Source organism: Paralichthys olivaceus, chromosome 23, assembly GCF_024713975.1.
Source record: "Paralichthys olivaceus isolate ysfri-2021 chromosome 23, ASM2471397v2, whole genome shotgun sequence".
Lineage (NCBI taxonomy): Eukaryota > Metazoa > Chordata > Actinopteri > Pleuronectiformes > Paralichthyidae > Paralichthys > Paralichthys olivaceus.
In genome coordinates this window covers 12,307,736-12,333,511 of record NC_091115.1, presented here as the reverse complement: position 1 = coordinate 12,333,511, position 25,776 = coordinate 12,307,736, and the positions used below count along the sequence as shown (strand labels likewise).

The 25,776-nt window shown below is 42.3% G+C and overlaps 1 protein-coding gene across 1 annotated transcript in view; it reads left to right on the top strand.

The window, feature by feature from the left end:
* The window catches only part of sox5 (SRY-box transcription factor 5), a 222,283-nt gene that overhangs the window by 106,013 nt on the left and 90,494 nt on the right, over positions 1-25,776 (top strand). The window contains exon 4 of the mRNA XM_069520277.1: positions 20,445-20,525. Coding sequence (XP_069376378.1) covers positions 20,455-20,525 — 71 coding nt within the window. The 5' untranslated portion in view covers positions 20,445-20,454. The remainder of the gene's footprint in view (positions 1-20,444; positions 20,526-25,776) is intronic.

Sequence of the window (25,776 nt, the reverse complement as noted above, 5' to 3'; positions counted from 1 at the left end):
GCCAGTGTGTGGAAACGTGTGAGAACTGAAGCCATGTTTTTCAACTCCCACTGGATCAAGGCCTTTTATAATCCACTGAGCCGACATAATTCCACCTCACTTACAATGGATTTGTCTCTGCTTTGTCTCTTCATTATTGTTCCCATTCACATGATAAGCTGCTTCATGATTCCATTAGCATTCTCTTGCAGCCGCCGCGCTATAGGCACCAACATTAAACTTCAGTGCAGTGGAATTACAACTTTTGCTCAGTTAATCTTTTTCCCTGATGGGCTGAATGACAGTTGTGAAAATCTAATTGTTGTACTTGTAAAGACATAATAGACCATCTCTGACTGGTTTTATACTGTTGTCATACTTAAATACTAGAACAAATGATGAAGGCATATGTGAATATACATTCACTCCATAACAAGGAAGAATGTGAGTTCCAGTTACATCATTTATTTCCATTATATTGGTCTTTACAAGATCTTCAAAGCTGCACTAATAACTATATCACCGACATTACTGCGGGTATTAAGTAAATCTCTTTTCAATAATGGGTATAGAAATTAAAAGAAATGTATATGTTTTTCTGCGTACAGTCAAGTTTAAACTTCAGCAACAGATAAATGGATAACATCTAACATATGTCATCCTGTAAAGATATAAGAGGAGGTTTGTGTTAGAGGCAGAGTGGTGTGACAATCAATATAGATATGAATCCAGACCATTTACTCAAACTCGAACAATCATGAGTCAGTCTCAGCTGTCAATCATGACCCCATTTTTAGAGCATTGGATAAATGATTTAAGCCAAACTTATTGGAAAATGAGAACTTGGATGTACATCAGTGTGATAAGAACTACCTAAAATGACGAAAAACAATTTGTAAAAAAAAAGAAGTATTTAAGTGTACTTTGAGGAGGTGGGGTATATGACGTGTACTGCTGCCAGCCACTAGGGGTCAATCAAGATGATTTGGCTTCGCTTTTGGAAACGTCATGTCGTCCATCTTAATCTACATTCTCATACACTTCCATTATAAACTGTACAGAAGCAAATTACTACCTTCATACATGTTAGTGAAAAAACAGCCTTCATCCTCTATTATACTCTATGATAGAATTTACTGATGAACATTTGCTTCATTCAGTTCATTAAAATGTGCATATGCAGTTTATTAGATCAGTGTGGGAACAAACATTATATTTCCTCTACTGATAATCTTTGTCACTCTGACTTTAAGTCTTTAGCTGCAGTAAACATGACTTTCCTTCGTTCTGTTTGTCCTCCTTCGTCTTCCCTCCCCTTACTCTCTCTCTTTCTGTCAGACATGCTAATGCTATCGATCCTCATTGGAAACAGGACAGAACCATCTACAGATAAGAAGACAATGCTTACAGCGACCCATGGATTTCTTCCTGGTGCTTTGAGAGGTGTGTTGCAGGCTGTATCGGAGTTCACGGGGTTCTCACAATCTGTTGTTTTACAGATTGTATCGACAGTTTCCTCCGGGCTCGGGCTAACAGTCTGTTTTTTATCAAAGAGGATGCAAATTGTATTGTATGAGCCCGATCTATGTGTGTGTATGACTCAGATTGTGTGTGTGTGTATGACTCAGAAGGTGTGTGCATTGTTTTATATCATTTTTAGATTTAACAGCTTGTATAATTTATGTTGTTATATGTTATTTAATGTATATACGTAATTATGTGTGTGTGTAAGACTCAGATTGTGTGTTTGTGTGTATGACTTAGAATGTGTGTGTGTGCATTGTTTGTATGTAATTTTTTGATTTAAGGGCTTATATCATTAATTTTGCCATATGTTATTTAATGTATATATGTAATTATGTGTGCATGTGTTTGCGACAGAGGTTGTGTAATTTATTTATCTAATATCAGGATCCCAGACAATGCAACTCCTGTGTCAAGGTTGGCAGCAATGGTTGCCATGACGATGTTGGCAAACAATTTCTTGGATCTGGGCTCTCTTTCTCCTCTCCAAGAGGAAGGGAAGCTTTTGGAAACTGAAGAGCAAAGAGGCGTCTCTTTCGCTCTTTTTTCACCAGTAGAGTGGTGGATATTGATCAACAATCGAACCCATGTCGCTCGGTAACACAGGCCTAATGCACTTTCGACCCAAACTAGAAAGAGAGGAGAAGGCGTGGGAGAGAAAAAAAACAACACAGGGCGACAAACTACAGTGTATCACAGCTGAAGGAAAAAAGCAGGAGCGGTTGAGACAAGAAGAGGAAGAGATGGAGGAGAGGAAAACAGGAGTAAAGCAGGGGCATATGTTTTTTTAAGGAGCAAATCAATGGGGTCTCCCCAATCTGCTTCTACATAGGGAATGGAGCATCTACAAATAGAAACACCTGCATGTGCACATAGGTGGACACACACTCTCAGTGTGAGTCCTACCTGCTCAGTGTAGGTCTGTCAGGAGGCAGAGTAGTTAAGTGAAATGTGTTGAGCCCGCTCAGGTAATTACATCTCCATGCTAATGTCTAATTAGAAAGCTCCGAGGGGATTCATCTGCACTGCATTCATTAATGTAGTCAATCTACAACTTACATGCATGTGCACACACAACAACACACGTGCACACACTTGGTTTTGTCCAGTCAGTGAGCTCTCACGCACGTGTAAACACAAGACAACACTTAAACCCAATGTATTTACGGAGTATAAAGTTTAGCCTGTGATCCTATCCAGAAGAAGGCTAACCAGTACAGTGCCTGTTCCACACATGCCATCTCAATAATACTTCAATATTTTATTCAATCACCATCATCCAATTTTCCAAGTCCCTGTTACGTTATGATATTACCAATGATACTAGCTCCTGTTTGTCAGATACCAAATCAGAAAATACCAGTGGTCAAATTCAAAATAAATGCGATGACACAAACCCTCACGTACTAGTTAATTAATTACACCTATAAATCTCAGGCAGCATAATAGAACAGGCCTGTAGTAAATCCTGCCTCATAAAGAGTCTGATGTTTTTATTGACTCTTGTTTGATTAAGGTGCTGATTTATTTGAATGGTCATTTTGGACACTTTCATTTGTGGCGTTGTTGAACTGCACAGGGTTATACTGGGAGGAGATGCTCATATTTTCCATCTTTTACATAGAAATGGGACACAATATTATTCATACTGTATATTAATATTATAAGCATTTTAAATAAGTTATCTTTACCTCTTAAAACTGCAGTACCAATAATTAATTGACAAAGCATTTGAGAGATTCATTGGTAATGAAAGCAATCGTCATTGTATTATGTATATCCTCTCTTCTATAATTCTTTTTTTAAATACAGCATTTTGAGACTTAAAATAATGAAACAATAAAAGTGATAAGTTAAAGGAGAAAATCTTTGGTGGAAATCTTACAACTCATAAGTTGCTTCCCAACATGCACTGAGGGGCTGTGCATGAGAATGCAAATGTCTGAATCACTCCAGGTGAATTATCCAAAGAAATGTCAGAGTGAGTCCATGTACGGCAGGAAAATGTCCAGAAGGTTCACTGCGAGTGGGTGGGTGGGCTTGTCGATGACATTTCGGACATGCAACGACATGCTAAACATAAAGAATACAAATATCTGAGGATGAAAAAAAATGACCATACATGTTAATGGTAAAATGCTTTGTATTTATATAGAGCTTTTCTCATCTTGATGACCACTCAAAGCCCTTTATAGTACAGTTTGCCATTCACCCATTCACACACACATTCATAGAGTGCATCTATTCGCAGCACTTTTTGTTCTATGAGGGGCAATTTGCTGTATACAAGGATACATGATTTATCGGAATTCATGTTATGATAAAAGGTTGTATGTTCTTCATTTTAGAGTCATTAAGTTTAAAAACTATTGATACAAAAAGTTTTATTTGGGCAATACATGTTTATCTTATACAGATGTTGAAAGATGATGCATCATCTAGTTTGTCTTCACTATTGTATTATTTTAAACAAGGCTATTTAGACCATATCTCTGTCTGATGGCAGAAAAGAACACACACGCTTGATAAATGAGCCAGTGTGAAGAGACTCAATTATTCAGCCTCTGTCACAAAATGTATTTTATCGTGCTGTGCCACCAGGACACCCCCCAGTCTCCAGATGATGCAGTTATGTGGCGCACCACTGTGTTTGCTGGTTTGGCTCGGAGATTAACTTTGACCCTAATTTCAACCCGCGTCTCCAAGGAAGCTGCAAAGATGCACCTGACGGCACCCTGCATTGTGCGCATTTGCATGTGTGTGTACAGTACGTGTGTGTGGTAATCCAGTGACCCCGGGGTTTTACAGTAGTGGCGAGAAGTAACTGCACTAATTCACTGACCCGCTGTGAACGTCTGCTGTAATTAAGGCCAACTTTGCAGACGGGTCATGCCTCTGTGTTGCCTTTTCACTCTCATTCACTCACTTAGACGCACTTGATCAGCTTCAAGTCACCTTTTTTTTCCAAGGAGAGCGTATGTGCGTTTTCTGGTTTGAAGAATCTTTTATTTTTTCATCATGCATCTACGGCTCTCCCTCAAAAACACACACACACACATACAAGAAGAACACGCCTATAAGCTGCCAGACCATCAAAAAATAAGGTGAAAGTATTTAGTTAGATGACACAATGGCTGTTAATAATCGATATTGATATATTATACAGTAAAGAGTATTGTATACATTTTTTCACATCTCTGTGTAGTAAATGTAGTCATCAAAATGTGTGTGAAAATAGAAAGTATCTGTGTGCTTGACATACTACAGCGTTGGAGAATCTCCTCTCCAGCCTCCTCCTCAGTGACGGCACATCTCCACCAGACCACAACATGTGCTCGCTAATTACAGCCATATAAATCAGCAGTCGTAATTATGCTAATTAGACTGCTAACTTCCTCTCAGAAGCCTACACAAACAAAGCCGACGGTATCGGATGATGCGGCGTGTTAACAAGCTTGTCAACTTATCTGACACGCGCTAATTACTACGCGGGACTCCTCTTGTGTTTCGGAGGAGGAGTAAGAAGGAGCATCGGGAGTTGCTGGTTTTAAAGGTGGCGGGAGCTCCGCCTGTGACCCCCTCTTTCACCCTGCAAATGAATACCTACGTATATGTCTGTAAATGGGATTACACTTGAGTTTCTGACAGCATCACTAACTGATGATAGTGTGAGATTAAGTGAAGGGATGAAGTCTGACTGTTGACGTGATTAAATCTTTCCAAACAAATGAAACATTTATTTTCAAATGTTATTCTAGTGAGCCATGTCCAATCAAGTTTTAATTGAAATGTGTCAGATGCTGTTAAAATGTCAGTGTCATGTTACTCACCAAAAAAACTACACCTGCAATTTTCATACATTATAATACAACAACAGAATCAGTGTGCTTGGGTTTCATGGCGGCAAACCATCTTCATATATATGACTAAGAAGCATCGACCTCAAAGTTTGAGGTTTCAGTTGTGTATTGATTCGGTATTGATTTGGATATTTTCTTTCTTTTTACAACAGTGGATGAGAGGGCAGATGTAGTGTTAGATGTAAAACATCACAGTGGTTAAAAGCTGCCAAAGAGTAGCATTAATGATGAATTCAAACAGGACGCACACAGAAGCAGTTGATAAAAGATGTCTCTATGTTTGTGTGTGTGTGGGGGGGGGGACCAAACCCATAGAGGTCCTAATGAGGCAAAACTTTTGAGTTAGCCATGATTTAAATCTAGGGTTAGTAATCCAGCTATAACATAACTAGACTGTACTTATGCAACCAATAAATCCCACCCCCTCGTATCTGCCCTCCCATCCAAGGACAGCTGCACCAACCTGTGTGTGTGTGTACAACACAAGCCGCCAACACACACACACACACACACACACACACCCCAAAACGCTCTGACAAACGTTGTTTCTCTCCTCTCCTCAATACTGTATTAACCTTTGCTTTACTGTCCGTCTGCTTGTCTGTCTGTCTGTCTGGCCATATGTGTGCTGTCTCTCCGTCTGTCTGCTTTTCTTGTCTGACTGTCTGTCTGTCAATATGTCCGTCTGGCTGTGTGTGTGCATGTGTGTGTGTGTGAGTCTTTTGCCTGGCGACAGGTGAGAGGACGTCGCCTCTCATCATCTGCTCAAATTGAATCCTATCTTGGACTGAATCAGGAATAGATCTGCAGTTTGAGTCTGCGTCCTTGCAGTGAGGCATAAAAAAATATGTATTGAGGGAAGAATTTGCAGCACCCTTCAAGTTCAGAGGGAAAGAGTGAGGCGTGGGATTATCCAGCTTTCTTCTCTGGGTTGCTTGAAGGTTGAAGGAGTCATCTGATCTGATCAGCTGATGGTACGCACGACTTTGCACATTTGTACAGTATGTATAGATGTACGTATGTGTGAGAGAGAGAGAGAAGAGAGAGGGATCATTTCTCCAAGTGAATGGATGGCAGAGAAATCCCAAGAGGATGCTTGTGATTCATTAGAGAGACGTAATCAGGCAGACGCAAACAGAGAAGCAGACAGGTACACTACTCCTGACAGTACAGACGACAGATTCCTCCCTCCATCCACAAGGGACTTACAAAGTAACTCCTCGTCCCCTGTTGCTGATCAGAGTTGCTAAAAATGTTCCTCTGTGCATGACTACCACCTGCTGTCTACCCCGTCTCCTCCCTCCTCCCCTCCATCCTCCCCTTCTCTCTGTCTGTCTTCCCCTGACCGTCATGTTTGATTTCATGAAGTCGCGTTTTCTCAGACAACTGCTTAATGTGATCTAACGAGATCAGATGAAAACGGCCGCATAACAGGAACAACTCATCTGTAATCCAGACGCCGTGTTATTTCCTTCTGATTCTATCGGGATATTTGACGACGGGGCCCTTTTCTCACTGTCTTGTAATCATTTGACTCCCTGTTCCATGTCACATAATTGACTCCTCTTCTCTTTCTTTCCTCTCGTCTCCTCTCCTCCCCTCTTTCCCCTCCTCTTTCCTCTCGTCTCTACTCTCCTCTCATCTCCTCTCCTCCCCTCTCTTCCCCTCTTCCTCTCCTCTCTGTCTGCCTCTCTGTTCAGTATGCAGTGCTGAGAGGGCATCATTACGGAGCCTGTATTTGAGTCATTTTGATTTAAGCAGCCAGACAATGGCCTGTTGATTGAAGCAACCAGAAGGCAGACAATAGGGTTCTATGCCACATAATGTGCCACCATTTTTTCTGAGCTCCCCGCTTTCAGAAAAGGGCCCCGGCTCTCCATTGTGCCGCTCCCAGAGGGAAAAAATGGTGCTTGGGGAGGAGGAATATTTTCCCGTGGTATGTCATTATTTTGCAAATTTCTATTATCTCATCATGTTGTCTTCATTGTAATTGCAGCTAATTAGGAGGCTAGTTAGGAGCCCGGGCTTTGAGGCTGGCTCGGCTGCTGAAAGGAGCCCACCGATTATGGCCCCGACAAGAGAGGAAGCAGGAGAAAAGGGGAGATTAATGCTGTTACCCAGGAGACACTGGCTTCCATCTGCGGGGAACAATGCAGTTTTGTTTTCTCCGGGATCCTGCTCAGATCAACAGAATGGACTCGCTCTGCTCTGCTCTGCTTGGCGACAATGCCCAATTCTGTCTTACCGGGGCTCGAACAAACCCCACCACCCCCTCCTCTCCTCTCCTCACCTACCCCCCCCCCCCCCCCCCCCCCCCCACCACCACAGCCGCTTTACCTTCTCTCCCTACCCCCCCTCCCCTCCCTCCCTCCTCTCCGTCATTCTCGCCACCTTCTCCTCCGTTCAGCGGGCCCTGACTAAAAAGCTTAGCGCCCTCAGCGAGCCGGCCAGCACCAGTGACTGAGAGCTCTCACACACCCCCTGCATCAGATGAAAGCAGCGCGGTGCGTGGATAGAGTTCCCAGGTTGCGGGAGGTCGTGCCCTTGTCACACACGGAGCCGCGAGGTTTAACTCCCCAATCCCTGCCGAGCTCTAAAGCACTTAATGAAATAATATACTCTCTCGCTTTTGCTCTTTCTTCTTCCCCCTCATTCCGTCACTCATCGCACCAGCTCTAACCCACCCCCACCCCCCTCGCTGCCTCCCTCACCGGGCTGAGGCAGGCCCTCTTCACAGAGCTAGGGGCCCCGGGGCCCCTAGACACCTTCTTTGCAAAGAGAAGGAGGGAATACAATGAGAGAGGGAGCCTAGTTTGGTACAGTACAAACACACGGAGAGCAAGCAGGCTAGGAGAAATGAAAGGCCTTTGTCTGCCTTTGTCAGGAGAGGAAAGGACACTGAGAAAGAGCGAGCACTCAGGGACGGAGAGAGACAAGGAGATAGCGGGCTGGATCACATGACTTGGAGCATTGTGATCCTGAGTGAGTAAAGGTTTGGACCGGAGCATCTCTCCATCTGGTCGAAGCAGGGAAAAAAAAGAACAGGGAGAGATGGAATAAAAAAAAGAAATGGAGATGGAGAGAGCGAGGGAGCAAACACAGAGAGAGAATGAGAGAAAGTTTTGAGTAAATGCCAGCGACATCTGCTCCCGTGGGCACAACAATAAAACTCCCTCTAGATCAGCCTCACACCATATATGTGAGCACAATGCATCGCTCCCAACGGCACAAATAAATATGTGTGTGTGTGTGTGTGTGTGTGAATGAAGAAAGCTCTTATGTTCATAACGTCTGCCCACTGATCTGACTTTCACCTACACAGTGTTGAAATTAGCTCAGTGCGCAGAGACTCTTTCTTTTCATCACAAATAAGTTTCTCAGCTCATTTTTGGACATTTTTACCTTCTCTTTTTTAAAGTTCGGGGATAAAAAGGAGCTTTTTATAACTTAACTTAAAACTAAGTTGTGGTGTCTGGTAGTTTTTCCACCTCATCTTTATTGTAAAGCTACTTTGGACTCCAGGTGCTTGTTCAGTGCTCTTCTTTCATTGACGTTTTCTCATTATTCACATATTCTGGTTTCATGCAATCTGCACCCTTATTAAAAGTCCAAAGAGAGGAAAGTGTTGCGTGGTGCTGTAAGAAACAGCCGACTTAAGCATCTTGTTGTGAAAGTAATTACTGCTGGAGTCGTTGTGTTCATTTGACCCCTGTTAAATCCATACCATAATAGATAGTGATATTATTTTTAGTCAAGAATAATAAACCATATGGCTCTGATATGGTGCCATACAGACCCATATGAGGATGAATGGGGTATAAGTATAGGATCTGAACTTAGATCTACACAGCAGCCACATACCCTGTGATTATGAGCCAGAGAAACACCATTGGTACAATTAAACATTTTCCCTGTCAGACATTATACAGTGAAAGAATTCCATGTATAAATCTCCGCCATTTATTCTTTCAGATATCTTGCCTTTTGTATCCAACAACTGCTTTGTCTGCCTCGTTTCTGTTAAGTGTTTTTGGCCAAGGACCCGTTTTTGATTGGCTGTGAGACGATTGAAGAGAAAAAGGAGTCTCTCTTTTTTTCACTTGGGCTTTTGAAAAGTTGTAACTGAACAGTTGGAAAGTTATATGCACCTGTATCTGAAAAAAAGGCAACAGAACTTTAATCAAACATCTTGAAAATCCCTAACAGATTCTGAAAGCACGCAGACAAGGTAATCTGTGTTGTTTAGGGACCGCCATGCGTCCCCCGCACCATTTATCTTTGTGGGGAGACATTTCTCCCTGTTGCGTTTAATGTGTAGTCAAAGTGGAGAGGGCGAAAACGCTACTCTCTAATTTCGCATGTCATCTCCCTCCAAATCACTTCAAAGATGAGGCCTTTGCCAAAGATTTCCTCCTTTCTCTCTCCCCCTTTCTTTTCTGCCTTTTCTTGTTCCTGGAGTTGCCGTTGTCGCCGTCGCTCGGCGCCAGGAAATCGCAGGCATCTAAACAGCAGCACACAATGTCGTAAAAAAAAAAGGCTCTAGAGTTTTACTTTCAGATGTCACTCCAATAGCACACATCTGCTATGTGCCGTGCATCTGCTAGGCTCTCTCGTCTCTGAGAGCCGCGAGTGCTGATTGAACTGAAGACAGAAAACATCCTCATTATCGCGGGCAATGAGCGAGCTGGGCTCCCCAGCAGCCCTTTTAATGCATTCACTCACTTCACTGTAGCCTGGTGCTGTGGATACACACATACATGCAGATACACGCATGTGCACACACATGTAGACATAGGCAAACAGCAGATACACGAGCACACACACATCAAGGCACATGCACTCATGCTTCTTCAGTGTCAATCGTCCCTGTGTCATTGACAATAGCACTAAACAGCTATTGTGCTGGTGTTTACTGAGAGCCTGTCTGTACTGGATATTATCACTGAAATGTCAAGATACACATGTACAGCTTCTTAAAACTTTAAGGCAACAGACAATACAGTTTATTTATTCTCTACATTATCCTTCAGGTTCAACTAGAACCTGTTCCTCGTTTTTGCCAAAACAACACCTCTTGTAAACTGTAGTAATATGAATATGAAAACATTTTGTGGGAAAAGGCAACAAAGTTCCCATCAAAATCTGGACTCATCATTGTCAACAGTGACAAAAACAATCAGTTTGTCTGCTCTCATCCTGCCACAGAGCAGCGCTGCACAGTTGACTGGAGCCTTGGCTTCTCACCTTCACCTATTGACGCCTTGGTGATAAGTGGTAACTGTGGCAACCGTCGCCAGTGTCAGACTTTAATGGCCACATTTGCAGGCGCATGTCTCCCGATGTGTTGTCACATCGTATTCTCCCTAATTTCTACAGACATTATATTAGGAGGTCTGGTGGAGAAAGTATATACTGTAGTTTGCTTCAAATTCAACTACTTGTATTTGAATTTACCACTTTCTAAACTGATGATCTTGATGCCGAACTGTTGCCCTGACATTAGAGAAACACTGTGCTACCTCTTCCCCACAATAAATTTATTTTCTAAGGCCTCCACAGACACGCTGTTTAGGGAGTATTTGTAAAACAAGGTTGAGGGAAGGCAGAAGTGAGTGTTCAGGTGTGCCAATACAACTGACTGAGTTTGAGTGTGTGGAAGCTGTCTTACGTAACTGGAGGGGTGAGACTGTTCACCAGGTTAATGACAATAGATGAACTCAGAACAAGGAAATAGACTGATAATGGGTCTGGGAATTCAGAGCAAGGAGGAGGAGGTGGAGGATAAGACAAGTGCAAGCTCAGAGAGAGACGTTAAAGCAATGTGAAGTTTGGTGGGATTACGGGACAGTTGGAACAAAAGAGAAGTGAGATGAGGGTAATGTGTACGTTTAAGTGGGGAGTAAATCTTGGGAAGCACTGGATGAATTGGAATGAGAGGTAAAAGATGGCAAAAAGAGTGGGTGGAAAAATGAGAGGAGAGAAAAAAGTACGTAAATCAATAGTAACAGGGTTAAGAACACAGATGGCTAATAGAGGTAAAGGATAAGGAAGAAATGATGAAGCAGATGAGGGATGAAACAATGGAAGGATCTGTCTTATGCACTGAGCTCTTTTAACATACAATATGTGCGTCCGTTTGTGTGTCTGTAATCATTGAATTTCCGGTGGAGAACTCGAAAATCTTTCATAAATACAAAACACTCCAAAAGACCGAAACCAAGCGAGATCAATAAAAACAGGGACACAGGATTAGAAGTTAGAAAATCCATTTCTTTACATCATTGTGTCTCTAAAGAAAAATAAAATGACATAATAAGCGAATCCCATGCAGAAAAGCAGGAACCACACTTGATTTGATATACTAGCAATACATTCATCATGTGTGTCTGGTGATGCTGCATTGACATTGTCATCAAGCAGCAACTGACAAAAGCACTTTGCTGTTGTTGGTCTGTTGCAGGGAACAGAGTCCCATTGAGTTTCTATATATTTGTACGTCCACATCAGACCATCCAGTGTTAATGTTAATGTTACAGAGAGTTGCAACAACAAAGGTCGGCTTGTGATGCTGAATGCATCCTGTTTGTCCTCACTCTTTTAAAAGTAGGTGCATTTGAATGTTTAGATGTTTCTCCCTCATTACAGTGTGAGAGTGACGGCGGAATAACTTATGCATACAAGACAAACAGCACAACGAGCAAATTAGGCTTCACCTTATTGCCTTAAAGAACAGACTGATGCATTCCACATCAACAAGAGCCATTTTTAATGATAAATTCAAATGTTTTTATGTAAATATTGTTCTATTTACATCACAAGTGAGTGCAGCAAGTCCCCCGGTAGACGGTTCATAACGTAAGGTGAAGACAGATGAGAATCAGAACCTCTGGACGGGTTAAATGATTAGATTCTTACTCAAACACAACTGTGTATGTGTGTGTGTCCGTGTCCATGGTCTAATGACTGTGCTGTCTGCAGAGAGGGGAACACACAGGGAATTAGTCATCATTGCATATCAAAGGCGTAGCCATTAGAGACACAGGGTAGGGTCTTCCTAATGAGAGAGGGTACCGGTGTTTGTGCTGGTGTGTGTGTCTGTGTGTGTGGTGGTTAGATGGGTCACATTATATACATACTTAAAAACACACACCTTCAAAAACAGCCTCTTTTATACACATTATATTATGTCCCATGTATTTAGAGAAAAATGAACACACACTGACACAATTCATAGAGACATACAACATTGATCTATATACAGTATGTGCATATACCTCAAAGACTTGCTCTCCGAGACGCACACACTGTGTTGCCAGGTCCCTCTGGCAGGCCTCGCCGTGCCTCTCAGTGTGGCAGGACGTGGGCAGAGGTGCCAGTGAGATGCCAGGGCTTTGTGTGCCACGCAGGATCAACGCCAGGCATCACATGTACGCAGTGCACAACGCGCCCCTGAGTGCAGGACTCAAACACCCACCTACAACTTCCATCTATACATACATACATACATCTCATCAAAGATCATTCTCTCTCCCCCTTTGTAGATGTGTTTTATGTTTTTCTGTGTGTGTGTGTGTGTGTGTACGTGTAGGCTGATTGGCGATGCCCTCTGTGCCATCTGCAGCCACCCCTCTCACCCACCTCCCACCCTTCCCACTCATCACAAGGGTGGGCTTAACCATCTGTGTGCCAGTGTGTTCCCATAGTGAGAAAAGGAGTGTGTGTGTGTGTGTGTGTGTGTCACGGTGGTGGTTTTGGTAACAGGGGTTGCCGTAAAAAGCACTTGCACACAAAGACAAGTTCACAACATAAGGTCCTCCTGCGTGCAGACTACTACAATGAAAGCACAAATAATGTCACGTAATGCACGCACATGATTCCGCTGTATTCAAACAAATGTATGAAATGTGCATATTGTGCACAACATATGCCACTGGAGTGTTTTTATGGCACCGCGCAGGCAACAGCTGTGGCCGGAAGCATTATGTTTTCAGGTTGTTCGTCTATCCACCCCTCTCTCGTGAACACGATATCGCAGGAACGCTGTGAGGGAATTTCTCCACATTTGGCAAGAACGTTTACTTAGAGTCAAGTTATAACTCTTATAACTAAATATATAGCTTATTATGACAAAATGCACACAGACCCTGTAAGTCTCTACTGTATGTTTTTGAGTAACGCCAGGAAGTAACGCCAAGAGGGAATACGATTACATTTGCCACAACTGTCCACTTGGACTTAACCATGAATTTGGCAGTCAAAGATCAAGGTCACTGTTACTTTTAATCAATTAAGCTAATTATGACAACACACACTTAATACCTTTTATCAAATTCCTGCAAAAGCTTAGCCATATATGAGTCAGGGCAGTAATGGATGAGATTTGACTGGTTGGCAGAGGCAAACAAATCTACACTTGAAGCAGCAGTACAGGTGTCAGCGTCTCAGAATGCACCAACATCACAAGAAGCCAATCACAAATGTCTAAGGTCAAAGCCACAGTGACCCCTGTGGGTGAAGATGGATCCTGGAGGGAACCTCAGAATCTAAGATACTGGGGCAGAGGAGTTTACTGCATATATGCAACACATATATAGAATATAAGTTCTAAATATAAGTCCTAATAAGCATGTATGTTCGGCTGCCACACATGACACAACTCTGATTAGTTAGTTTTGGTTTAGGACTGAAGCAGCGGCTGGAGCCTTAATAACCATCTTAAGTCCATCCTAGGTTGATGCATGATGATGTAACAACAACTGTCCAATCTGTGACTTCATATGACTTCATGCTCACAATTCTCCATGAGTGAAAAAGGTTGAACACAGAACTCCAGAACTACAAGGCAACAATTGGACTTTTGTCTAAGCTCTATAAATGTGAATGTGACTGAGTGAGTGATGAAGTTAAACCATTCTCCGTGTTGGACTTTCACCATTGGTCTTTCAAATTGATTTGTCCCAAGCTGTTCATATTACAGGGGAGATTTACTGCAATGTCTGGCCGTCCCCTCCGCAGACACACCTACTTATGCTTTTCAGTAAATAGTCTGCACATCAGTTAGAAGCTCATTCACGTCAGCTGACAGAGATGTTAATGAGCTGCTCACTTTCTCTATGCCGTTTTTTCGACACGACCTCTGGATGAACTCGGGAGAATTGGGTCCGGACTTTCTCCAGAGGTTTCTTTTCACACATGAAAAACACAGCGGGAGATTCTCCACTCCGCCGTGTTCAAAACAGCAGCAAATGCTCCGTAAGATTCAGGGGAGGGATGGTGCAGAGAGGCTGGACTTAACTTATAAACCATGTAGAGGCGATCACATGATTCCGTTTGCAAAACATCGACACCGACGTCAGCTCTTATTGCCGCAAAGTGGTGGTTGTTTACAGCGGATCCAAAATAGTTTTCAAATATGTCCTTCATTTTGCCTATTGACTACACAAGAATGTATATGGAGAATGACTACACAATGGGGTCTAGACTTTCTCCGGAGTTTGCCATTCGCATATGAAGAGGTTCACTTTCCGGTGAGATGCAGTATCAACAGAGAAATCTTTCACACATTTTTGTTCACAGGCCCTTAACAAACAGTCAAATGCTGAAGGGCAACACGACCTCATTGGTGGAGGTAACAAGGACCATCCATAAACAGGAAATAAAATGAATCAGACTAACTATGAAATCAAATTTGTACAAAAAGAGGACAATGTCCATAAAATAACTTGTTATACGCATGATGTTAAAGGGGCTCTATGAAAAGGTGGCGAGTTGTGGTCTGGTATTGACTGTGTGTGAGTGTAGGCTGCATGCCGCTAAACGGAGGCTGCTAGGTTGTAGGATGTTTAGGAAGCTCGCCACAACTAGCGTGGCTAGAGGCCAGCTGGCAGATCGCCTCAAACCTCAAGCAGCACTGTTATTCTTCCACTTTCTTCCTGTCTCTTCCCTCAACTCGCTTAATCTTTCCTTCTACTCTTCATTGACTGCCATTGTCTCACTTTGACATCTTGTTTGGCTTTTCTGCCTTATCTCACTTCACCCTCCTCCAAACTTCACACACACACAAACCTGCACGGTTGCACATGTATGACAATACTGCAAAACAACAAAAACAAATGCTTATTCTCAAGGCTTCCATGTACATGTCCCCTTGCCCTGCATGGCCGTCTGTAAGCAACACACACATACACACTCACACACTTCTGTCTCTGTCAGTATCACAGCCTTGAAGATAAAAAAGAAAAAGGAATAGAAAAGAAATAAAAAGTCTTCAGTGACAAACCTTACACCCAGTTTGCCATGTGATAAGATTAGATTTATTTCTCCAGCTGTGACACAGAAAATGGAAGTGGATTATTTAGTTAAATAAAAAAAAGACAGAATTAAATTAAAACTTGTAGGCGTTATTGTTAAGCAAGGAACAGTGGGGGCTTAAATATATAGGCTGAGCATAGCCCTCAGGCGGTGGATGGCACAATCTCCCCTCCTCTTATTCTCATCAATGGACTTAAACACACACACACACACACACACACACACACACACACACACACAAACAGCCTTCCACAACCACAAAGCCTGTGTTCAAAATCAGAAATCATTTCCTCTTCACTCCAGATTTCCTCCTGCTCGCTTTCTCTTTTTCTCCGGCTCGCTCCGTCGTCCCCCCTTCTCCCTCAGAGCAAGTACACAGGGGGCTGCCAGGGCGCATCAATCCAGGGTTGAGCCTGGGCCTTGACGCGGTGAAACACAAAGTGCGGAGATTTGGTGCATAAACATGTGTGCTCTTAAACGGCGGCACAGAGGAGAGAGGGAGCGCTGCCAAATCCCCCCATTCAGCCTCAGACCGAAGGAGGCGACATCCTGACAGCTTTGAGGTGGAGGGGAGGAAAGTGGGGAGGAGGGGTTAGTAGAGGGGAGGTATGAAAAAGAGGCAGAGAGAGAGAGATAGCAACTTAAGGCAGAGATTGTGATGGAGGAGGTTGAGAGAGAACATCAGCTCCTGGGGTTTGAAAACAAAAAGTGATAATCCTCTGTTTCATACTTAAAACTGTTTTGCTCTTCCTTATCTCTGTGATGTAATGAGACCAGGAATCAACTTTTAGTTTGTTCAGCTTTTGCTCTCTGAGATATATTTATTTACATGACCAAATGATCTGGAGATAAACATAAGTTCAGTAAAGAAAACTGGACAAAGGTACATATTTCATCCTTTTTCCTTGGAAATCAAGATCAGGTAGTTGCATTTTCAAATGATGATCCTCATGTTGTAATTAATTGTACAACTTCATTCATTTTTTTTATCCTCCTAGGTTGAGTTGTAATTAAAGGTCATACTTGACCTTCAGAATGGACAAAAATTGATGGATAGATCATTTTATTTCAGAATGATTCAGGTTTATTACAATTCACTTTCCTTATTTATTTTTTGGTCAGGTAGTCCTAACGCTTTCTGTCATTTGTCATAACATTGTACGAAACAGCGTAATTACTGTGCAGTACAGAAAAAAAGTCAGTGAGGCACCGCATGAAGCAGGAAACACAAGAGCTCAGACAGGTGTAAATAAGCCGAGAGTTTAGCCAGATTATCTAAACTACTTCATGTGCAGGAGGAACCGTAAATGTGACAAACGTTCAACCAAAGTTGAACCAGAAAATTCATGGATGTTTAAATGGAACCGTTCATGTTATGATTTTGCCTTTAGGAGTTTGTTTAAATCATGCACGATCGTCTCAAGGCTCATGACTCTTGTCCCATCAGGATTCTTTTTAGTGATGCTGCCATGTTGCTGGCAAAAGCTAAGACACAAGTTATAATAAATCAGGATTATCCTCGTGTTTTACAAAACTTGCGAGAGCTTAGACCCTAAACAGAAATAGGTATTTTCTGTATTTTTATTAATTTATTTATCATGCAATGTATTGTCATGAATCTTTGAACATAAGTTCAAGCAGAGAGACGATTCTCATTCTGTTTTTCTATTTGTTCACGTTGATGCTCCAAATCTAGAAAAATAATAATCGTAAATAATTTCACGATGTGTTGTAATCAGTACTTTCAATTATCCAATATTCATCTGAGCTGAACCTGTTGTCACTTTAGTGTAATTTCAGTCTTCACCCCTGTCACTTTCACCTCTTTTAAAGAAAGTTAAAGATCATCTCACATTTAAAGTTCAAATTTTGTTACAACTGCTTCTGTAAACATGTCAGCATCATCACCAGAAACAGTTCCCTGTCCTTGGAACACAGTGCATTCCGTCGTTTCTGAGTGCTCAGACCACCTCCTTTGCACTGGGGCTTCTCCTGCAGCATTTATACATATTTTAGCAAGACGAAGAGGACAACATGGTCTGATTTGCCAAATGGATTGAGAGACTTTGTTTTGTGGCCTTCCTTGAAGGGTGCTCTCTGCTCTAGTGGGCCATGTGATATGCGTCAAGCAGTGTTTCCTAATAATTACATTGACTGAGGTAACCCGTGATCATCTAATTTGTCATAAAGAACCCCAAAATATTTTTTTACACTTCTCACAACATAATAGACCTCTCTCCCCTCTCTCCATATTTGTGGGCTATCTTAACATCCACAAGGATTTCACCATCCTGAGCAGCCAGACCTTTTCATTAATTCAGATCTAACTGAATCTAATTCTGTGGGAAACCATCTATAGACTCGCACTGTAAAATGTATAACAAATGTACATGTGCTGGTCGACCATCAGTTGGAGAGTTGGTGGATTGATTCCCAGCTTCTCCTGTCAGCTTGTGCTCTTAAGCAAGACCAGTGCATTGAATGACAACACCGCTACCATTGTTGTGTGCATGTGTGTGAATCACTGATTCACTTTGTCCTGGTCGCAGGTTGAAAAGCCCATTGTAAGTTCAGCCCATTTACTGTAGCATGAAAGCCATTTTGATGCCATGCCAGAATATATAGAATCATAATACTGATGGCACCAAGATGTACTATGACCTTTGACCTTTAAAGCACACAAACAGAAAGGGTGAAAGAAACCAGACTATGTTGCGTACATGCAAGTGGCACATGTGTCAAACTGCCTGAACATGTCTGAAGTTTATGAAGGTCAGTGTCTTTTTGCCATTCATACGTGCACTCAGTCACAGCTCATGTTCAGTCACGATAAGATATTTCATTCATGCTCATTCTTCTGTGTGCAAGTTGATTTAAGTCAGTCACACACTTTAGTTTGCTGCGAGAGTAAGAGTTCAAGGAGATGTCTCCACTGTCTGCGGTGCAGTCAGGTAACAGAACAAATGTAGCGTGCAAGTGTGAGTGTGTGTACTCATTACGCAGACACTTTTTTGTGTATTTGTCTGTGTTTGCATGTGTGTGTTTCTGAGATGTCTGGACTATCATTTTTTGTAAATCATTCACTTTTTATTTATCTTCCCAGGCTAGTGTTTCATTAACCCCACTGTGACACAGACTCCCTTTCATTCACCTCTTGCATTGTCTGCTCTAGCCGCTCACTCTGTCTCTCTCTCACCGCTCCAAAGAAGACTAATAAATAACGGACACCAGAAACAGTCTTATTTTCCCTCAGCCATAATTAACTGACTTGATGTTTTCAAGGAGAGGAGGGGGAAAAAATCCGTCTAATTAGGAATGAGTTAAGATTCGCACAAAGAGTACAAAACGTTAATTAAATTTCAATCCAGTGAAGAAAACAGCTTTGTTTACAGTGCAATGTTTGCAACAGCGGTTAGAGATGTGCACTCATGTTGGAAGCACAGCGGGTGAAAGGTCTCCGACACACTCACACACACACTTGGTCCACATCCAGTAACATTGAGCATATAAATCAAGAACCTTGACTTATGGTACTGAGCCCGACAAATGAAGGAATGGAACCAGAGAAATGAAAAAAACAAATAAAACTAACATCATTACTTTTCTGTTGAAAAGAATCTCACAATTATAAAAAAAAATGCTTTTCATGGATGCTCTCAAACAGGATGAGGGTTTTAGGTTTGCGATTCATCTTTTTGTAATTACAGGTTCAGTTCATCCAATTCACAAAACACACCTTATCAGTTACTGTTAGTGATTTATATCCATGCAAATGTGACGTTTCCAGGATATATCTGCTTCTAACCTGAAACAGTGATGGTCAGTGGAATTTCATGTGTTGGTCACAGTCTCCCTGAATATAATGACCTTTTACTCTTGATAGTCAACAGACCTTGGTTTTTACTGAAACTACTTTCTTCTAAAGAAACAGGGAGTTGTTTTGAATACAGCAGAGTAGAGCTCCCGTATTGTCACAAGGGAAAGATGTACATTTCCATTTCACCCCAGACCATTGGTGTATTTGTTTGTTTATTTGTTTGTCAACAGGGTTATGCAAAACCTAATATATTATATACTAATATATTCATGAAACCTGGTGGAAGGATAATAATTTTTTTTAAAGCTAGGGTTGGTAATCCTGGAAAAGCTAGCATCAGCTCTCTTGTCAAATCTAAATCACCAAAACACATGATCGAATGCTGCCTGACAAGTGCAAGAACCCGACTTATCCTTGGTTCACTCATAAACTTCTGGGAATCTACTGTGCTTCTGCGGTGTGTGTGTGAAGACTTCAGTCATGCACAGTAAGACCACGGGCAGGGTGCGCGCAGGCAGGCAGTTCGGTTAGTGGCAGACAGGTGTACGCAGCCAATCATTCCATATGCTCCAAATGAAATAATTGGTTTATCAGTGCAAACGCCGGCTTTTTATTCTTTTTTTCAGTCAGCTTTATTTATGTATTTATAAATGCAAATAATGCAATTTATGATTTTACCTGGGAACTCTGTGCTATAACTGCTGTTGCACCTGTCAGGCTGTTGTGAAGGCTCCTTGCTGCTGACCTCGACCTTGCAGCTCGCCATCTAAAAGCCCCTTTATAGTCATACCCGCATATCCCGACAGAGTCAATCTGATGAGCGCTTTTCACAACATTGACACCACAATACCTTGGTGGTGAAAGTAGCAGACAGAGCAATTTGTATGTCCATCTTGTGGTACCTGCCTCTCTACCTGCCCATTTATCTGTTCCTTTTTTTTCTCCTTACACAGGCAGGGATTGATGGGTTTGGAACGCGGAAAAGACTCAACACACGGACAGACACACGGAGAGAGGGAGAGGGAGAGTTGCTTGTAAGTGTAAATGAACACGCACATGTCTACATCCATGTCACTGCATGTCAGTTCAAGTACCACTGGAGAGAAGGTGTGTGTGTGTTGAGTGTGTGTGTGTGGATGAGAGCGGCCTGAGCTCCCGCCTGTATTAAGCGGGCCCTGGCAGCAAGAGATAGCGGCTCTATCTTAATGGCTTCTGCCGCCTGCCACTCAGCCTTCAGACGGGGTCCTCCGCCTGCACGTGTCTCCCCACGATAAAGCCACTTCACAGGGGCTTGTGCCTCTCTACGCTGGCCTCTCCACTCCCAGGAAAGAGGAGAATAGGCAGAGAGAGAGGGAAAGAAGCCAAAGGTATTGATATATGAGCTCAACCTGAGACTGTGAAGAGATGCGAGGCGGGGGTGGGGGGGGGGGGGGCATTCACACCGCTGGCCTCCATTCAAAACATAAATTTGCAGAGTAATAGTTCAGACGTCACAATTGTTTCTGGAGCTATTCTTCTCTGGCCTGTTTTGAATGCATTTCGGTGTCGTGCATGTGACTTGTCGATAGAAGTAAGACATCTCTTCAGACACTATTCAAGTTTTCCATCTGGCTTTCTTTCCATTGTTGTGTCTCTGTGTCATTAATGTATTAATGCTGGCTCACATAAGCTGCCGCTGGTGCCAGAAGTCTTACTGTCAGGCACATGATGTAAGCTTTACTCAGGCCACTGTTATTCCACTGGTAGCTCATCCTCAGGGAGCACGGCACATTTTCAGAATAACAGCAGCAGCAGCAGTAGCAGCAGTGGGACAAACTGAAGTATTTCTCCATGGAGCCATACTGAGCTGCTTGGTCTGACTTGATGGCACGCTAGCTTTCTTATGAAGTGGTGTATGAACAGCACTGGAAAGGCAAAAGCAGGAATTGCATCCCAGCTGAGACAGGCCACCTTTTTTGCAATGGATCATATGGGAATATGTTCAATTGACAACACTATGTCAGATATGAAAGTGGCAACAATTTTGCTGCAGGGTGGTGGACAATTCTGCAAAACCCACAATTATATTTGATCCACAAATGTATTGTATTTATCATTAAAGGAGACGTATGATGCAGTTTCTCTACTGTGATATATCGGTTGTTGGTGAATATAAAAGTTCTGCTAAATTAAAAGGCCCAAAGTCTGCTTCGTCCCCACAGACAACACTGCTCCTGAAGATCCTTAAACGTCTCATCACTAGTCCAGCCATAATGGACACCTCGCAGCTAGTCTGACACACCTCCTAACAACGTGAAAGCGAAAGCCGACATTTCCTACATGCACTGGAAATGGTTGACCAATCACAACAAAGTGGACCAGCTGACCAATCAGGGCAGACTTGGCAGTCTCTGTCTAAAAGCGTTTCAGACAGAGGCTGAAAAGAGGAGCTGAACAGAGCAATGAACAGAATAAGGAAAGTGATGTGTTTTCTGAACATTAGAGCATTTGAATCACTTCAAGTAATAACACAAATTAAGATTATGAACCTGAATATGATCAGAATAGGAGGCTGATTTGGCTACTGATGGATAAAGTGAACATGGGATGGTCAAATAAATGTTCCAAATTATAAGAGAATTACACATGAATTACACATCATTGAGTGTGTAATTATTGTGCATTTTCATCTTTTGCACAAAAAACCTTAATGGAAACATAAATATCAACAAAAAATCCCACTGACTAATCAATGATCGGTTTCAATTACTCATTCATTACTCAGTGTATGACTAAATTACTCAATGAATGCCTGTGATTCAATATAAAATAAAAAAACATTGACAAATTTTGAGCTCCTTTGTCCAAAAGGTAATATTCAACAAACCCTAGCCTACTCATTTCTCTCCAATTTAAATGCAAACTGTCATTTTCTAGATGTGATCTTGCTCTTCCACAGAAAACCCTCTTATGTCCATAACTACTGATTTGCCACATTGTGCCCAAAGTGTGTGTCTCCACATTTGCATAATATTGTGCGGGAATGTTTGTGAAAATGTGTGGGAGATGTGTGTGACTATATATACGTGTGTGTGTGTGTGTGTGTCTGCAGGCTTTGGGATTGTTTACTACCGGTCTCTCCCTGCCCCTACTCATGGTCGGCCCCTAATGCACTACAGCTGTTAGGGTCCTGACACAGGGGCCTCCCATCAACGGTTTCATTGTAATGGACTGTGTGTGTTGTGTGCATGCTTGCTTTTGTGCATGTTTTCTCCTGTGTTTGTGAATGAGTGTGTGTAGTTTTTTTTTTTACATGAACATGTGTATGTGTAGTTGCTGCACTGTGGATATTTGTTGCTCCTTATGGGTATTTTTTCTGTCTCTCTGTGATAGCATGTCGATTGTGTGTGTGTGTGTGTGTGTGTGTGTGTGTGTGTGTGTGTTTGTGTGTGCGTGCTTACACGTGCGCCCTGCATATCCTGTCTTCATACGAGCGGCCTCCTCTCCCTCTGTCTTGCTTGTCACCTCCCTCCTGCCTTTTCCAGAACCTAAAAAACACAACTCTCATAATGAACCTATTAATCACTTAACAAGCCTCTTTTGTTTCAGCCCAGGTGAAATGCTCCCTTCTTATTTTCTCGTAACTATTCTCTCGCTGATCATAATACACCCTAATGGCCTTGTTCGTTTATTTTCCTCAGCAACATATTTTAACTGTAGATCGTAGCTTACACCTGAGGTTGGTAAATCCTATGCCAGGCTTTTTAATATTTCTCCCCTACATCCCATCTCTCACTCTTTCTTTGCAGCTAAAAAACCCTGAGCTCAGGTTTACTGATATAATCTCATAAAAAACATTTATGTGCACCAACGTTCACATTCATTGTCATGCGTTTACGTTGTCCCCTAGATCGCCATGTTTCCACTTAAGAATCCATTGTGCAGACGGAATTAATCCTGGCTTCAGTTCAATAAATTGCGAAGACCACTACTCACTACTCATACCCATTGTGCGCATGGTAATAAAGAACACAAGTCTCATCCCCGCTCTCACTACGCCCTGCTGCAGGGAGGGAGAGCAGGGCAAGGGGTGTGCCCAGGTCAGTGCTGCTCCGTTATGTTGACCGATCGCCGCCGACTCAGCCGCATAATGAAGAAATTAAGTTTCTGTAATGCACAAATGAGGTTATCATTGGTTTAGCAGCTGTTTACGGGGTCAAGGAGAGATGGCGTTTCCAATCGGGTCTCAATTTAGTCGAGGAATGTGATTAGATTTAGCCGTCTCAGTGTATTCTCTCTATTTGACCATGAATTAGATTAGGTAAATAGAAATCTAATGCCACTGATTCTTGGTGACATTGACATGTTCATATTGCTATCTTATAGAGAGAAAGAGACGGGGGTAATCGGCGTGGATGTGGGCTCAGTCTGTGTGTGTGTACATACAATGCAAACAAAAACAATGTAAAAATGGGAACTGCTATTGTTGTCAGAAACCGTCCTGTGAAATCAAGATCACAGGTCATCTCCACCAGCTTATTACTGCCCATAGTTACATTTTAATCTAAGACTACCTCCAGTAGCTCAAGTGATTATAACAGGTGCAAAGGAGGAAGTCGGGTAATGTGGTGCAATGAGCGACAAAGGCTACAGTCTTTGGGGGGGGTTGTGTGCGGTCGTTTTCGTACATCAGTATCACAAATCACATCTTACACCCTGTCGTCACCAATGCGGATATATTTGCAAAACACTTTATCTCTACATTTTGGCGTCTCGTCCACATGCAAACAGCATTTTGTGTCATTAAAACTGATATTTTAACAAATGCAAATACAATAGTCTCTATATACTAGTTTATCTATGTTTGCTAGATCTATTTACAAGTTTGCAGCAAAATTTTGTTAAAATCACAACGTTCTTCTCTGGTATTTGATGGATCGTTGGCCTGGCCTGGCCTGGCATGCTTGTTTGTAGTGGTGCCAGCATTACCGACAATGCAGCTCTACAGTTCCATTTGGACATTTGGGTGTATTATGTCAGCAGTGGCTAACGTAGCCTCAAACCTCTAGGCTTAAGCAGAAATGAGCAGCAGGCTACAGAGGTCTGATAAGCTCACTTCTTCCAAACTCATTTTCAAACTCGTAGTCCTCAGACAAAAACCAACGCTGATTCAAGTGACATCACTTGAGGCAGTTTATCAGACCGCACACAGCTCCCTCTGCAGCCACAACAGACTTTATCACAAAACAAAAAGGCAGTGGTGCTCCCCAAGACCTGCAAACAGCCTTTTGATGAGTAAAATCAGCAGAGATTTCTTTTAACTGCCCTTCATGTTGCTTCACACTCAGAAAGAAGAACTTGTTGCACATTGTGTAACACTATCACACATATCAGCTTCTTATAATTCTTTGTGGAGACTATATTAAATTTTTGTGGTCATCTGACTCATTTGATAACTTTGGGGTTGTAGCCACTGGTAGTTTGTCCAAATCTTTCAATGTCAGGTTCTAATAAGTAATAATCGACTATACTGTTTGTTAGCTTTGCTCTGGACATGGTGCCTCTGCACAGTGTGGCAACATATGAGAATTGATGGAATGTTGTGTGGTTGGACATGTCCAGTTTTGAGCACTTTGGGAGTTGGTCTTGTCCTTTTTTGTAAAGAGTAAATTGATAAATTGGCCCTTGTGTTGAGATTGTTTTGAAAAATACTGTTTCCAACTTCAAGACTAAACTTTCAATCAACTTTTAAGCCGCAGCTAGACAAAATAAGACTTTAATATGGTCAAAAGTTCCGAAACAGTTCACTGTGATTAGATTAGTTTGGTCAATATCTGACAAAAGTCCAAAAGTGTGTTTGTGTGTGTTTGTGTTTGTGAAAGAGTGTGTGAGAGACTGCACAGAAGGCGTCTGTTTGACTACTGTAGGTAGAGTGACAAGGCTTGCTTTCTCTCCTTCCTCTGTGTGTGTGTGTGTGTGTGTGCATCAGTGTCTGAGTATGTGTGTGTGTGTGTGTGTGTGTGTGTGTGTGTGTGTGTGTGTTTAAATATCACAGAAGTGGCAGTCTGTCAACTCTGCTTTTCTCTACGCTCACCAGAACAATAGCCGGATTGGCCGTATGTGTGACACGTAGACCACACACCCTTAATAGTGACTGACAGCACTAAGGGCTGAAAGCAGCATGCACTACTGACTGACACACACACACACACACTCACACACACACATACAGTATGTCTACCTGAGGACACAATGGGTGTGGGTGATCTGTGAAGGTTTTAGCCAGTTTGTATATGTGTATTTTGT